General features: G+C 32.4%; 2 protein-coding genes across 5 annotated transcripts in view; both read right to left on the bottom strand.

Moving 5' to 3' along the window:
• The window catches only part of eya (eyes absent), a 45,150-nt gene extending 38,248 nt beyond the window's left edge, over positions 1-6,902 (bottom strand). The window contains exon 1 of one of the 2 annotated variants that reach the window (XM_015982126.2): positions 6,624-6,902. In XM_015982126.2, coding sequence (XP_015837612.1) covers positions 6,624-6,680 — 57 coding nt within the window. In that variant the 5' untranslated portion in view covers positions 6,681-6,902. The remainder of the gene's footprint in view (positions 1-6,623) is intronic. The other variant, XM_015982128.2, reaches the window with a different exon arrangement.
• Positions 6,903-10,210: 3,308 nt separating this feature from the next.
• On the bottom strand, positions 10,211-12,000 carry Dus4 (Dihydrouridine synthase 4). 3 transcript variants are annotated; one of them, XM_064355481.1, is made up of 5 exons: positions 11,534-11,993; positions 11,360-11,481; positions 11,235-11,310; positions 10,795-11,183; positions 10,211-10,745 (listed from the first exon to the last, which is right to left on the bottom strand). In XM_064355481.1, the coding sequence occupies exons 2-5, from the start codon at positions 11,424-11,426 to the stop codon at positions 10,234-10,236; spliced, it is 1,044 nt and encodes a 347-aa protein (XP_064211551.1). In that variant the 5' UTR covers positions 11,427-11,481; positions 11,534-11,993; the 3' UTR covers positions 10,211-10,233. The 3 variants fall into 3 exon arrangements, with proteins under 3 accessions (XP_064211551.1, XP_974445.2, XP_064211552.1); XM_969352.5 differs by having other exon boundaries at positions 11,530-11,982; XM_064355482.1 differs by lacking the exon at positions 10,211-10,745 and having other exon boundaries at positions 10,947-11,068; positions 11,119-11,183; positions 11,530-12,000.
• Between the last annotated feature and the right edge of the window lie 847 nt (positions 12,001-12,847).

The raw sequence follows: 12,847 nt of genomic DNA, 5'->3' as shown, positions 1-12,847 counted from the left end.
ACATTATTCGCTCAAAAATGAAGCTCCCATCTCGGGCACGTATGCCCCAGAACTCATCCGTTTTGCCTCGTTATGCTGCAACATTATTAAATCGTCTTCCAGCTCATCGACTCGTGTTGACTTTGGAGGCGACTTGCGGTTTCGTCCGCATTGTTGATCCTCCAACAGGTTCAACTTTTCAAGACGGATTTTTCTGGCTTTATACTCAAACTGGCCACAGAGCCGTTTATTTAGAAAAAAATCCCGCATCGGCATGTTTGGCAAATCGAACAAAACGACAAGCATCACAGCGCCCGAGGCGGTTAAGCAGACGCTGCTGTGTAAATCTCAACATTGAAAATGACAGCCACATGATTGACACGTCCAAGCGACCGCCAGTTTCCACACTGACAACTGTTTCCGTTCTTTCAGTCACAATCGCGTTTTTGTCCCGCATGTAAAACTTTACAAAACAACCATTGAAAATAGACGAGATGCAGCATGGGAAATCGGGGTCAAGAATTTCGGCACAAGGGAGGGAAACAATAATCGAAATTAGGAAAATTTGCATCCGTGGGGTGGTTGGAGTGAGACGCATGTTGGGATTATAAGGCGGAATGACAAGCCGATGTGGTGTTATCCAACACCTAAAAACATGGCAATAGGTATTTAAATTGTTGTACACACAAATTTGTCATACGATACTACCAAACAATATTTCACTGTTGATGTTGCCACTCGTGTGTGGTGTGGTCATTCAATCCTTTACGAAACACATAAATCCGTTTTATTATCACTTTATCTACAAATTAAATAACGAACCGAGCCATTTGGGGAATGTCCCAGCGAGACAAATTTTTAATTAATTTTTATTCTCATTTTTTTATTGTTACTGTAATGCCTTGCTACATACTGATGGCTTCAAAATGCTTTACGTGGAATAATAAACACACTTTTACGTATGTACCGGAATGAAACTAATGAGCATTTCGCCTTTGGCATCACCGAAGACTTTTATTTATTGGCTATGCTGTGCATAGGTAGGTAGGTATTATACCGGTTAGAAAGAAATATCAGTGTTGGTTCATCATACATAGCTTTGTATAATAATGGAAAGTTTATTTTAATCTGATAAAAGCAAAATTTTCATGTCTGAAAGTTTTTCTTATACATACATTTTTATTCTTATAATTTACAATGAATATATACTAAAACTTTTATGTTATCATAAACTTTGTGGCTTTTCTGCTTGGACAGAAGTAATATCATGACTAAGGACAAATTAGATGTAATTTATAAATTTAATAATTTAAAATAATTTTCGGAAAAAAATCATTTTTTTGACTTTTGGCTGCTGATGACAATAGATTGCTGAAACATGTCCCGACGCCAGTAAAGAATATTTTTTTAATGGTAATTTAAACCTGTCATTAAAAATAGACCCTAAATTAAAACATGGAAAAAACACGAATATTTTTTAAATTTTCAATCAATTTGCTGCTATTGCTACGGAGTGTAAATATGAACATTTGCACATATACACACAACCTATAATACAAAGTGATGATTTTTCCAAATAAAATAAAGAAAATCGCTCTCGTTTAAAAATAAAAAATGGCATTTCCATGTGAAAAGTCCTTTTCAGTATCATTATACAGGCTGCTCCCTCTAAACCCCACATTAGAAGTATTGAAGGTTCTAATAAAGATAAAGTTATGTTGTGTTTTTTTTTGCCTTTGTATAGAAAATTCCTTACTAAACACAGCCCTTTTTGCACAGTTTGCCAAGAAACATTTCTGATGATTAAGTAAATTAAACAAACGACAAATTCTGTTCAAAATTGTGTTGAAAAACCTTAATTTTTCACGTTTTTTGTCCATGGCAACGTATGAGAAAGACCTATGGCTAATGAATTTCTCAATCCCAACAAAAAGTTATTGTAACTTGAAAACTGTTAAACATAAGTATCGGGAATGTTAATACAGATCGATGCAGAATTAAATTCTCTATCATTTAGAGAAATAAAAGTTGTGGCATTTTATTTGAAAAAAATGAGTTATGAGTGCTTAAAGTTCTACAAACTTAACTTTAAAAATCTGGGGTTTGTTATCTTTTTTTTAAAATTTGAAAGCACCAAGGGAAAGATCCAGACTTCATCTTTCAAATGAGCTAATAAATATTTTGAAATTTTTAAAAGCGGCAGAGTTACAAATTTTTGAACTGGAAGATGAATATCCGAAAAAATTAAAAACCTTAAATATTTCGTAACCGGCTAAATTTAGGTATAGGAAAAGCTTATGAAAACTATCATAAAATAACTCTAGTAATCCAAAAATGCATAAAAAAATATAACTTTCCATTTAAAATAAGAAAATTGATACCGACTTCCGGTATAACCGGAAATGTCGCCATGTTGAAAATATTTTCATTAAACAGGACCTAAGAGATTATGGTTGCATACAAATTTTTAGAAGACTATCACTACTATCATTACTAGAACAACCTGTATAACATGAGATCAAAAATAAACTGAATTAGAGCAGGACGTGCGGAATTTTAGCCAGATGTGACAAATTATGAGATCAGGCTTTCCAAAAATTGATTCCTTGTTTAATAATCTAAATTATTCCGAAATTATGTTTACCACCCGACAAAAAGCCTACATCGTAGAATGCTATTTTAACAAGTGAAAAAAAAGGTGAATAGGAATATTCAATTGGTGAAAATAATGCCCGGAGAAATTTCGGAAAAAATCTCTCTAAGAATTTTTTAAACTGTTATTTGATAAAAGAAACAGTATTTCTGGACACCTCCTTAGTCTCCTCTACTGTCTTTTGCAACACGATGTTTCGAAAAGAAATATGGCTAAAGTTACACTTCCCTTTCAAGGCTCGCTGTAATTCAGTATATTTTCAATTTAATGATAATTTTGTTATTTTATTACCTAGCAATTTTTTTTAACTACATGATATTTAATGATAATAATTATTATAAAACGTTACGCAGAAATAAAATCGTATTAATCATAGTTGTTTATTTATTGTACAGCTTATACATCAGGTTAGAAAGTACCATCACTAGTTATAGAAAGGTATATCTAGTGAGATCTAGGTAGGTACTCATTATATCTGCAATATCGCTCTGTTTTTAACACACGCTCGCCCCGAATACAAAGGGTCGTGCACAAGCGAGGGGGATCAGAAAGTGTCTATCCAATAATGGCACATAATAGAGTCCACAGGGGCTAAATTAAATCACAAGAATGATTACACCGAACCCCGACGGGATGGCAAAAGTGTTGTAATTAAAACGTGCAAACCTTCTTTATTGTAATTAAATTCGGAAAAAGGCAGAGTTCAGTAAAATTCTTTTTACCTAAATGCCCGAAAACATCAATAGGGATTCGTGTTACATCCTTCGAGAGCATCACAAAAGACATAGAAATGAACAACAATCAAAAGACTATTATGTCGGAAATCCTGTCGACATTTTCTCGGTCTTTGGGTAAAAAAATAGAGGAGGCAACAAACTATAAATCGCGATTATATAGAGTAGGTACAGCTATTTAAACTATTAGCAAGGTATCGAGACAGCTATCGACAGGCCTATTGTCATCATCTTGACAAAAAATCATCACAATAGACTCGTACCGGTGATTACGAGGATGCTCGAAAATAGATCGAATTACCTCGACCTGTATTAAGGGAATCACCGGGGCTTGCTTGATCCTATCAAATTTGGAATCTACAAATTGTTGGCGGCTAATGTGCCGAAATAGGTTCTCTGACCGACAAAAGCGAGTGATAAATGCAAAGCAAATTTCGTTTTAATTTGTACAGGCAATCGACTGATGAACTAGATACCATACATCTGTTACGTTGTATATCCAAAACACCCACCTAATATTAGCAAATTCAATTGCGGAGTATAACAAGGAACGAACCGAAACGCCCTCGACAAAGCTCTACGAGGGGCGGCAGGGGGTTGTATAGACGCGGAGCGTCGCTACGGAGGTTTCCGATTACAAGGAAATCCAATTGCAATGGAATTTATAATTGTGTATCAGATCCAGTGGCAAATTTCATTATCTAGAGCGATAAGTGCTAACGTTATTAATACAAAGCTTTTACTGCTTAAGTATTTCAGTTTTAATAAGCTGAAACTGCGAGTTTGTTGTCGTCTCCCCGAAACGGAAATAAATGGGCCGTGTTGAATTTTTTCAACAGTAAATGTGTCGCTTTACTTTGTGTTTTATCGACGGTCCCATCTCAAAATCGCTCGTTATCTTTCTGAGGGTGCATGACGAGTATTGTGTTGGAGTGCTTTGCTGAATATCAGACGCTAGTTTAGATTTTTGATAATTTTATGTGTGGCATAGAATAGGTCAAGCAACTGGGCTACAACCGGCAGATAGCTGCTAATACGGTGTCAGAGATAATAATTTCGTGCTCACATCCGTGGCAGTGATATTTTTATTAGGAATCTTCGACAAAGCAGTAAAATCCGGTTATGAAATATTTTTGCCCAATTTTTGTAAATTTGCCAAATCGGTTTAAAGTGTTATTATGACATTTGCTACATTTTAATAATATTACGAGTAAATAAATTATGTTAAATTTAAAGGTTTACAAGCCATTGATAATTCTATTTTTATAGTGACAATTTGTTCAAGAAGATATCCATATGTAAATCAGGTAACAGTTATACCTAATACTTTTAAAAAAGAGTATTTTGGAGGTTATGGAAATTTTAATATAAAATCAGATCTCAACGTACCGTGTAACAATTTTTGTGATAAGCTCAAATGTAATACCTAGCTATAAAATTTTTACTTTCTATGTGTTTTCTACGTAATTTGCTATATAAAATATAACCATATAATTATTACGAAATTATTTATAGTTATTAATAGTACGAGTGCGAAAACACAAGCTTAAAGTTCGAGGGCTGTCGAACGACACAAGCGTTTTCGTAAGTGTTATTCAAATTTTTTTTAAACATTTTAATTTAAAACACGTTGCTATGGGAAGCGTGTTTTAAACTAGTGTTTATAATCTTGGATTCAGATATTAAAAAAAAGGCCTAAAATGTTACCAACAAAAAATACAATAAGTGATAATAAATAATAAGTAATATAAAGTAATAATATTAAAAACACTTTTTCATTGTACGAGTAAAAAATTGTGTTTTTTATTTACGTATTTATATGGTAGTTAAAAAACGTGACAATGTATGGTTTAGTTTTCAATTCATTTGTTTTAATGCATTTTTTTAAATCAACATTGAAATGGATGCCACGAGTTCGCCTCTTTAATTACATAATTTGTTAAAATCTTTAAAAAAATATAATATTCAAGAATGTAAATTTTACAAAATAAATTTATTTAAGCTTTTTTTATTTTCTTGAGAAGTATTGAGACACCATAAACATCCTGCAACACTTATAATAACTAGCAAAACGCTTTGCGCTATCGTTTTGAGAAATGTTTTGACTGCGAGTTACAACTTTTATTTGTTCGTTTAAAAATTTAGGTAAAATCGGCAATAGGTTAGTTAATCATTGTAGGTTATCAATTATTATTATTATTTATCACACAAAAAAATTACATATTTGTTTCAAAGCCCGTCGTGAGGGCTTAGCCGACGAGAACTTTTGACGAAAATTCTAACTACTAACTACTACTTACTAGTTTTTATAATTTATGAGACATTTTTGTCCTTAAAAAATTTGACGGAAAAAATTGTTGTTAGTTGTTTAGGACAGGGATGTAAATAAGCTTTATATTTTTAGCGACGTTTCGATTTTAATTAAATCATCATCAAGCTACAAGAAGAAACGTAAGGTTTGTTCACTTTTGCAAATGTTTAACATACCCTCAATATTGATAGGTCTTGCCTAAAATTTAATTAGATTTTTTTAATAAATCCCTGCTCTAAATTAACTAATAGACAGATACCATCAAAAACCAAAAGAGTTTTTTTATTAAACAAGCACCAATATTTTTTTATTAATATTATTAGCAGGCCTACTTATAGAAATTACAGTGAGGTTTAAAAAATAAATAGTTAATTTTTCTTAGAAACTGGGATTAATTGTTACATAAATGAACATAGTTTTCATTTTGAGTATTTTTTGAGTGTTGATTCAGGCATTTACAGTTAAGGTGTAAATAAATTAATAATATTTATTGAGCTGTCTCTTAATTTATTTCTTAATTCATATGTCAGATTACTGAAGATAAATTCTAGAAATCATACGAAAATAATGCAAATTAGTGTTGACAAGCAGTTAATATTTTAATTTTCTGTAAATTTATTTTGAGTTTTAAATAATTGTCACATTTTATTATAAAATATATGAAAATCGAAATAAAAAATTAGTATCTACGTATTTTATGTAATACTCGTATCTGCCCAAATTAAAATTAAAATTAATTCTGCCACAAAGATCAAAATCGGAGTTTTTCTAAAATTATTGATAGCCTTAACATTTCATTGATTCAAACATGTTATTTTCCCGTACTTTACTCAGCTTATTAAATTTAACCGAGCCCGATGAACAAACAATTGGCTTGCAAACAAATCAGATTGCAAAAAATAGTAACAACCCAAATAATCGTGTAACTGAAAATTAAAAAGCTTACCTCATCATATGAGGGCAGCGGGGTGTAATCGGAATAGGTCGAAATGTTGAACAACATCGAACCCGAATCAACCAAAAGTTCGTCAAACCATACCACTAAATTGTCGCGAAAAACCACCCCGAGAATTCACCAAACGCTAATTTTCGTTTAATTACAAAAACCAACACGTCGGTAGGTAACACGATACTTCCCCGTCGAGACCCCCCTGTCCAATTTAAAAGTCAAATATATACATCCACACTCTTATTAGCGGTTTTAAGTGAACAATTAAATTACAAGCTTTGCCGATATAGCTTACAATTTACGGGCACTTGTCGCCGACGACAGCGCCACTACTTTCAGTGTAAGGACGGCTAACTAAGAAGGGGGGATGGAGGGGAGGGTGGCTTTAGATGGGGAAGGTGGAGCGAAGAGACATTTTTACACACCCTGATCGGTTCGACACGCCCAAATGGGCGGGGCAAGTTTCGGGGGTCCTGGGCGAGAAAAAGCCAAGAATTGATGAGGAGAGGAAAAATTCGACACAGATTTTGCGCTCAGCTTATTGCCAATTCAAAGATGAAGACAAATTGAAATCGAATTAAATTGAATTTGCGTTGTGTACTTATAGTTATTGGTGCGAGTTTATTTGTGCTTGAAGCTTCGAAGCTAATCAATAAAAGGACAGGGGAGATTGGAGGGCAACGGTGACGGGTCGATGTCATTTCTAAAGGACAACGAAATTACGATTTTGTCGTAAAATTTCCAAATAGAAAAATACTCGTACGTTTAAAATACAGAATGTTTCACATTATTTTACGAGGTCTGTGCGTTTAAAATGCTGTCAACAATACACATTGAAAAATGAACACGATTACAAATTTTAAAAAATTGGATAGTCTTTGTCAAGCCCTTAAAAAAATGCTACGTTTTTAGTTTGTGATAATAACGTAATAACGTTTATTCATTTAGTGTAAGAAAGACTACTATTATAAACAACAGTATATTTAGTTACACTAAATAAGTCAAAAAAACAATTCAAGGAACATAAAAGATAAATAACGTAAAACAGAGACATTTAAAATATGCATGTGCGAATTGTAAGAAGAACTCATCTATAAACTCTAGAAGACCTTTTCGGACAGGTATTTTTTTACAAGTTTTTAAAAAATAAATTGTTTGGAGATCATGTGACAGGTGAAGGTAGTGCATTGTATAAATTACGTGCTTTAAAGGAAATACTTTTTTGATATAGTGATGATTTATGAGTTTCAGAAACCAACATCAGTATCTCTTTGTCTTTTATTATAAATATGCTTGAGTTTGTTGTCGCTGAAATCTAACTTATTTTTATTTATTGTTTGTATAGCAAATTTGAAATATTTTTAAAGCGTGTCAAAAAATACACTTCCTGTTTCATATATTTTATTATTAATTTTTGATAAGTAAAATTCATTTATGTATCAAATCAAGTAATAATCAAGTAGAATCTGATGGGTCAAATGGTACCTAATTTATTTTTGTATATTTATTGATGAGACTAATATCAAAAAATAAATTAGGAACCATTTTACATCAGATTCTAGGCTAGCAAATTTTCTTGTAGGTATTAAAATATTTTTTTAAATCTCAAAAAATATTTAAAATTTTTCTATTCAAACCCTATGCCATTAGAAAGCTTATCAAAAATGCTATCGATAGATAAAAAAAATACATGGTGTTCCATTTGAAAAAAAAATTATTCAACTTTTTGCGATTACTTACACCCTGCGTGCTTTAACTAAAAGTTGACTGTATGCTGTAGATCATGTTGTATGTTGTAGATCACACAATTATTTATAAAAATTGCTCTTATAATTTTTTCCCTACGAATCACCATTCCTGAGATACTAACATTTGAAACATCGAAAATCCAAGTCTACACACTTACGTGGCCTATACAGGGTTATTCGTATTTATGAACCTCAAAAAGGACTTATAAAATGATGCCAATTGAGATTATAAGTCGTGTCCTATGGAAACTCATAAGAATTTTACAGCCCTGGAAATTAAGGGTATGACGTTTTTAGACCATAACTTTAACACCATTTGACCAAATATTACAAAACTTGGTAGACTTACTAAAGAAAACATGCCTTTTAATCTGGCAATTACGAAAACCGGATACAGCTTTTCCGGTCACATTTTTTGTGTTTTTCTAATTTTTTGAATTTGAGTAGAGAATATCGGTAGCAACAAAAATACATCTACACTCAAACTCCTGTCAAGTCCTGTCAAGCACTTGTCAACTTTAATTTTGGACAATTTAATTGAAAATATTCAATAGAAGAGTTTACTACAGCCTCTTCACATAATCTATAATATATTTGGACTAATTTGGTAGCATTTACGATTGATTAATTCATCGAAAATTCACAAAAAAGTCATTAGTCGTTACATAATTATTTGTTCCATTCGGAACTAAATTTGCCAAGTTTACACATTGACCGTAACATACATACAACAAATTATACGATTCTGAGAATACTCCACGATTTATTGTGATTTAGTTGCATTATACTGAGTGATTTTTTAACACGAGCCTGTTAACCCTGAATATCGCGAGAAATAAATAAAATATAAAATCCCAAAACAGGTCAATTTTATCTACAGAGGGACACCTTTCAGTGTACTTTTGAGAATTGTAACACCAAATTTAGAAAGAAAAAACAAACAGATGCAATAAAAAGATAAGCAATTTATTTAATTTAATTAAATTTAATTAAATAACTCAAATGAGGTATCTACCCCTCTCGTTGCGCCCATACCAGAATAATCACGTTACCGTCATGCATGTATATATTTGCCCGCGGAATTGGAAGAGGCTTTACTTTATGAATAATAGTAGTCACTTACGCAGTTGATTCCATGTCGAAAATTGGTGAGTGTTACAGGTATCAAAATTACAGATATAGATTGCACCAAAAATTTGAATAATAATAATAATAATAACAATAGTAATATTAATAATAATAATAATAGTAATAAAAATAATATAATACTTCATATGAAGTATTAGCTTCATTTCATCTCGATTATGTAGAGATCTGTCTTTTAAAACAACAAACTTTTTCGCATCTCGAAAATTTCACTACACAAATTTGCAACGTTCAAGGAAATGTAATTTTTTCGGTTTCCTTTTATCAAAACTCAACCTTGTGTATTTACGTAAGACTTTGCAATTATTGAGGAATCTTTTGCAAAAAAAATAAGTTTCTAGCTTCATCCAGAAGGAAGATGTAAAATTTGTCCAATTTTAGGTTGTAGCGCCATCTCGGGGTGAAAATATGAAAATAGTAACGCATAGATTCGTCATGTGTTGAGAAATCCAAATTTGAATTAACTGAAGAACGGGCTTCGGCCAAAAAGTTTTGTACATTATTTGTGCGTTAGGTTTTTTACAGCGTTCAGTTTTAATAAATCCTCATCTTTGATTCAGGTTTCAACATTAAATCTTCACGCTGTAAAATTATACCTACCGCACGTAAAATGTAAATAACTATTATTTACCAATTGTTATTCACAGGATTTGTAGGAATAAATGGGTTAGGTAATAAAACATTCTAATATCTAGATTAGATCATTTATTTCCTCATCCATTTTCAAGAAATATATCAGACCAATTACAGTCATCTTCCACTTTACTTTTAAAATACTTTCCGTGACTTTCATGATCATAAAATAAATCATATTCTACATTTTCATCCTTGGGTTTGTGTTCAAAATAATACTCGCCTCGTTTACCATAGTCTACCTCAAGTAACTTTACGTTATTAAAATCATCAGTATCATACAATTGTGGCGCCAAATTAAACTTATTTTTAATATAACTTAAAACGTCTTCAAATGTTTGAAGATTATTAAAAATACGCTTTTCTGATCTTGTTAGAATTTTTTCTAGCATAAAAACCAAATGGTGATGAAAACATTGGAATGTTAAATTTTTGGGTTTTTCGGGAATTGTGTGAAGTCTGTTAATGTCTCTGTAATCAAGTGTAGTGTTGTAGCAAATATTGAGCCACCTTTGAATACAATCGGTAGTGGTGACGGAAGATTCAGTGAATAATGTGGGGTTTGTAAGTAACCCATTGGCTACCATAACTCCTAATGTAAAAAATTATACGCCTATTTTATTCAGTTTGCGTGCACTTACCTTTACAGTTTGTTTTCTCTTGCAACTCCAGACAGTCCTCCAAAGATTTAACGCCTCCGTTAGCAACAACTGGAACATTTACACTCCCCACAATTAAATTCAAAGCTTCTTTATTCACTTCCCCTGTTAATTGGTCAGGCGTACGTCCATGAACTGTTAAAAAACTAACCCCACAATGTTCCAATTGTCTACAAATTTCTACACTTCTTCTTAAATCCTTTTGCAACCTCAATTTAACACTAACAGTAAAGGGCTTTGGTATGACATTCCTACACTGTTTGACCAAATCGTAAATTACTTCAGGCTTTTCTAACATTATACAACCTAAACCTTGCAGCTTGGCCCATCTTTGGGGGCACCCACAGTTTAAGTCAACTCCGTCACAAAAACTAAAAATAAAAAACCTGTAGAAGTTTGCAAGATTTAAACCAAATACTAACGGGGACACCATGTAAGCTGCTCCCACAAAATCATAAACTTTATTGGCCGCAAATTGGGTAATTAAAGGTGTATCATCTAAGAAATTGAGGAGGTAAAAATAGTCAATTAAAAAAATTATTCCTACTCATGTTAGTTGTAAATTCATTGGCTCTAGCTTTGCCACTCTTGCAGAACGAATCTGCAAGGATCATAGGGGTGTAACAAAGGTCGCAATTGTAGGATTTGACCAAATTTCGGAACTGTAATCTAAAAATGTGAGGTTATTTGGAAGGTTCCTTGAAATGGCATTTTTACTTGCTGTAGCGCACCATGGGGGCGCAAATTTTTACTATTTTCTTGTCTGCAAAAAGCTGCATCACGTCTGTTGAATGTTTCAGTATTTTATCCGATTCTTGATCCATTTCTTGAAGTGAGGTTATACTGGTGACTACCAAAGTGAGACCAGTTTAACAAAGGGGCATATTTTTAGCACAAACGATGAATTTTTGAGAATTAAAAAAATCAATTAACGTTAATATTTTACGATATAATAATTAATCACTTGGTTTATTTTTTGAGGTTAACTTGTAATCCTAGAATAACACTTTTATAGAAGCGGAACATAATGGTTGGCAATGAATTCCTAGCTGAAGCCATCTAGCCGCATCATCACGTACTAAAAATGGCGCGAATTTAAAATAATTCCGATTACTTTATATTTTTTTAATTTTTGCTCACGTCAAAATGATGCCAATACCTTATCAAATACAATTATTATGAAAATTTCTTAATTGTATTTGAAAAGGTGGATGCACAGACAGCACAGATGGAAGAATTTTACCCAACATGACACGATCACATTTAATATTAAAGATATTTATTAAATCCATTAAGTTTACGAAACTAACAGTCGTCACCGAATCGATGATAAAGACATACTTGCAATCAGCCAAACTGGCACCGGTCTGGCACCTTATGTTTGCAACTTCTGTCTGTGGGAGTCTGCTCGCAGTGTGACTCACTTGCGGTTCGATCTCAAAAAACTCACTTTTGGGAAAAACGCACCTATCTACGTAAACCTTCTGGAGCTCATTACTACGTTATATTTTTGGAGATCATGTTGTTCCTAACCGATAGTAGGCAATAGTGTAACCTAAAGACGACACTTTGATCCACTATAATAATAAAAATTAACGTGATATTATAAAAAATAAACTCAAATTAAAATCAACAAAAATGGCGATTCAAGTAAAAAGTGAGTGAAAATAAAAATTATTTTTCTAATGTTATTTTCAATTTGCACAAGAAAATTCATAGTGTACGGTCATCAGGGCACTCAGAGGAATCGTTTGGTGTAAGTTTCAGCCTTGAAAATCCAGAAGTAGTTAAAGTAAAAAATTACCAAGTTATACTTTATGTTTTATTACGTGGTAAAGTCAACAACACACGTTAACATACCCTTTATAAACGTTTAAACACCCTTTTTCATGAAAAGGTTGACACGAGAAGTGCATTTTTCAATAAATCTCACTGAAATTTATGTCGTTGACTCAAGGTAGATTTGTCTGTCCTTAAACATGTTCAATAATAATTAATAGCGCTCTAGAAGAGCAGGAAAGCACACAAAAAACAT

Source organism: Tribolium castaneum, chromosome 3 (genome assembly GCF_031307605.1).
Source record: "Tribolium castaneum strain GA2 chromosome 3, icTriCast1.1, whole genome shotgun sequence".
Lineage (NCBI taxonomy): Eukaryota > Metazoa > Arthropoda > Insecta > Coleoptera > Tenebrionidae > Tribolium > Tribolium castaneum.
The sequence above is the reverse complement of the archived record's forward strand: the minus strand, read 5'-3'. Positions and strand labels throughout refer to the sequence as shown.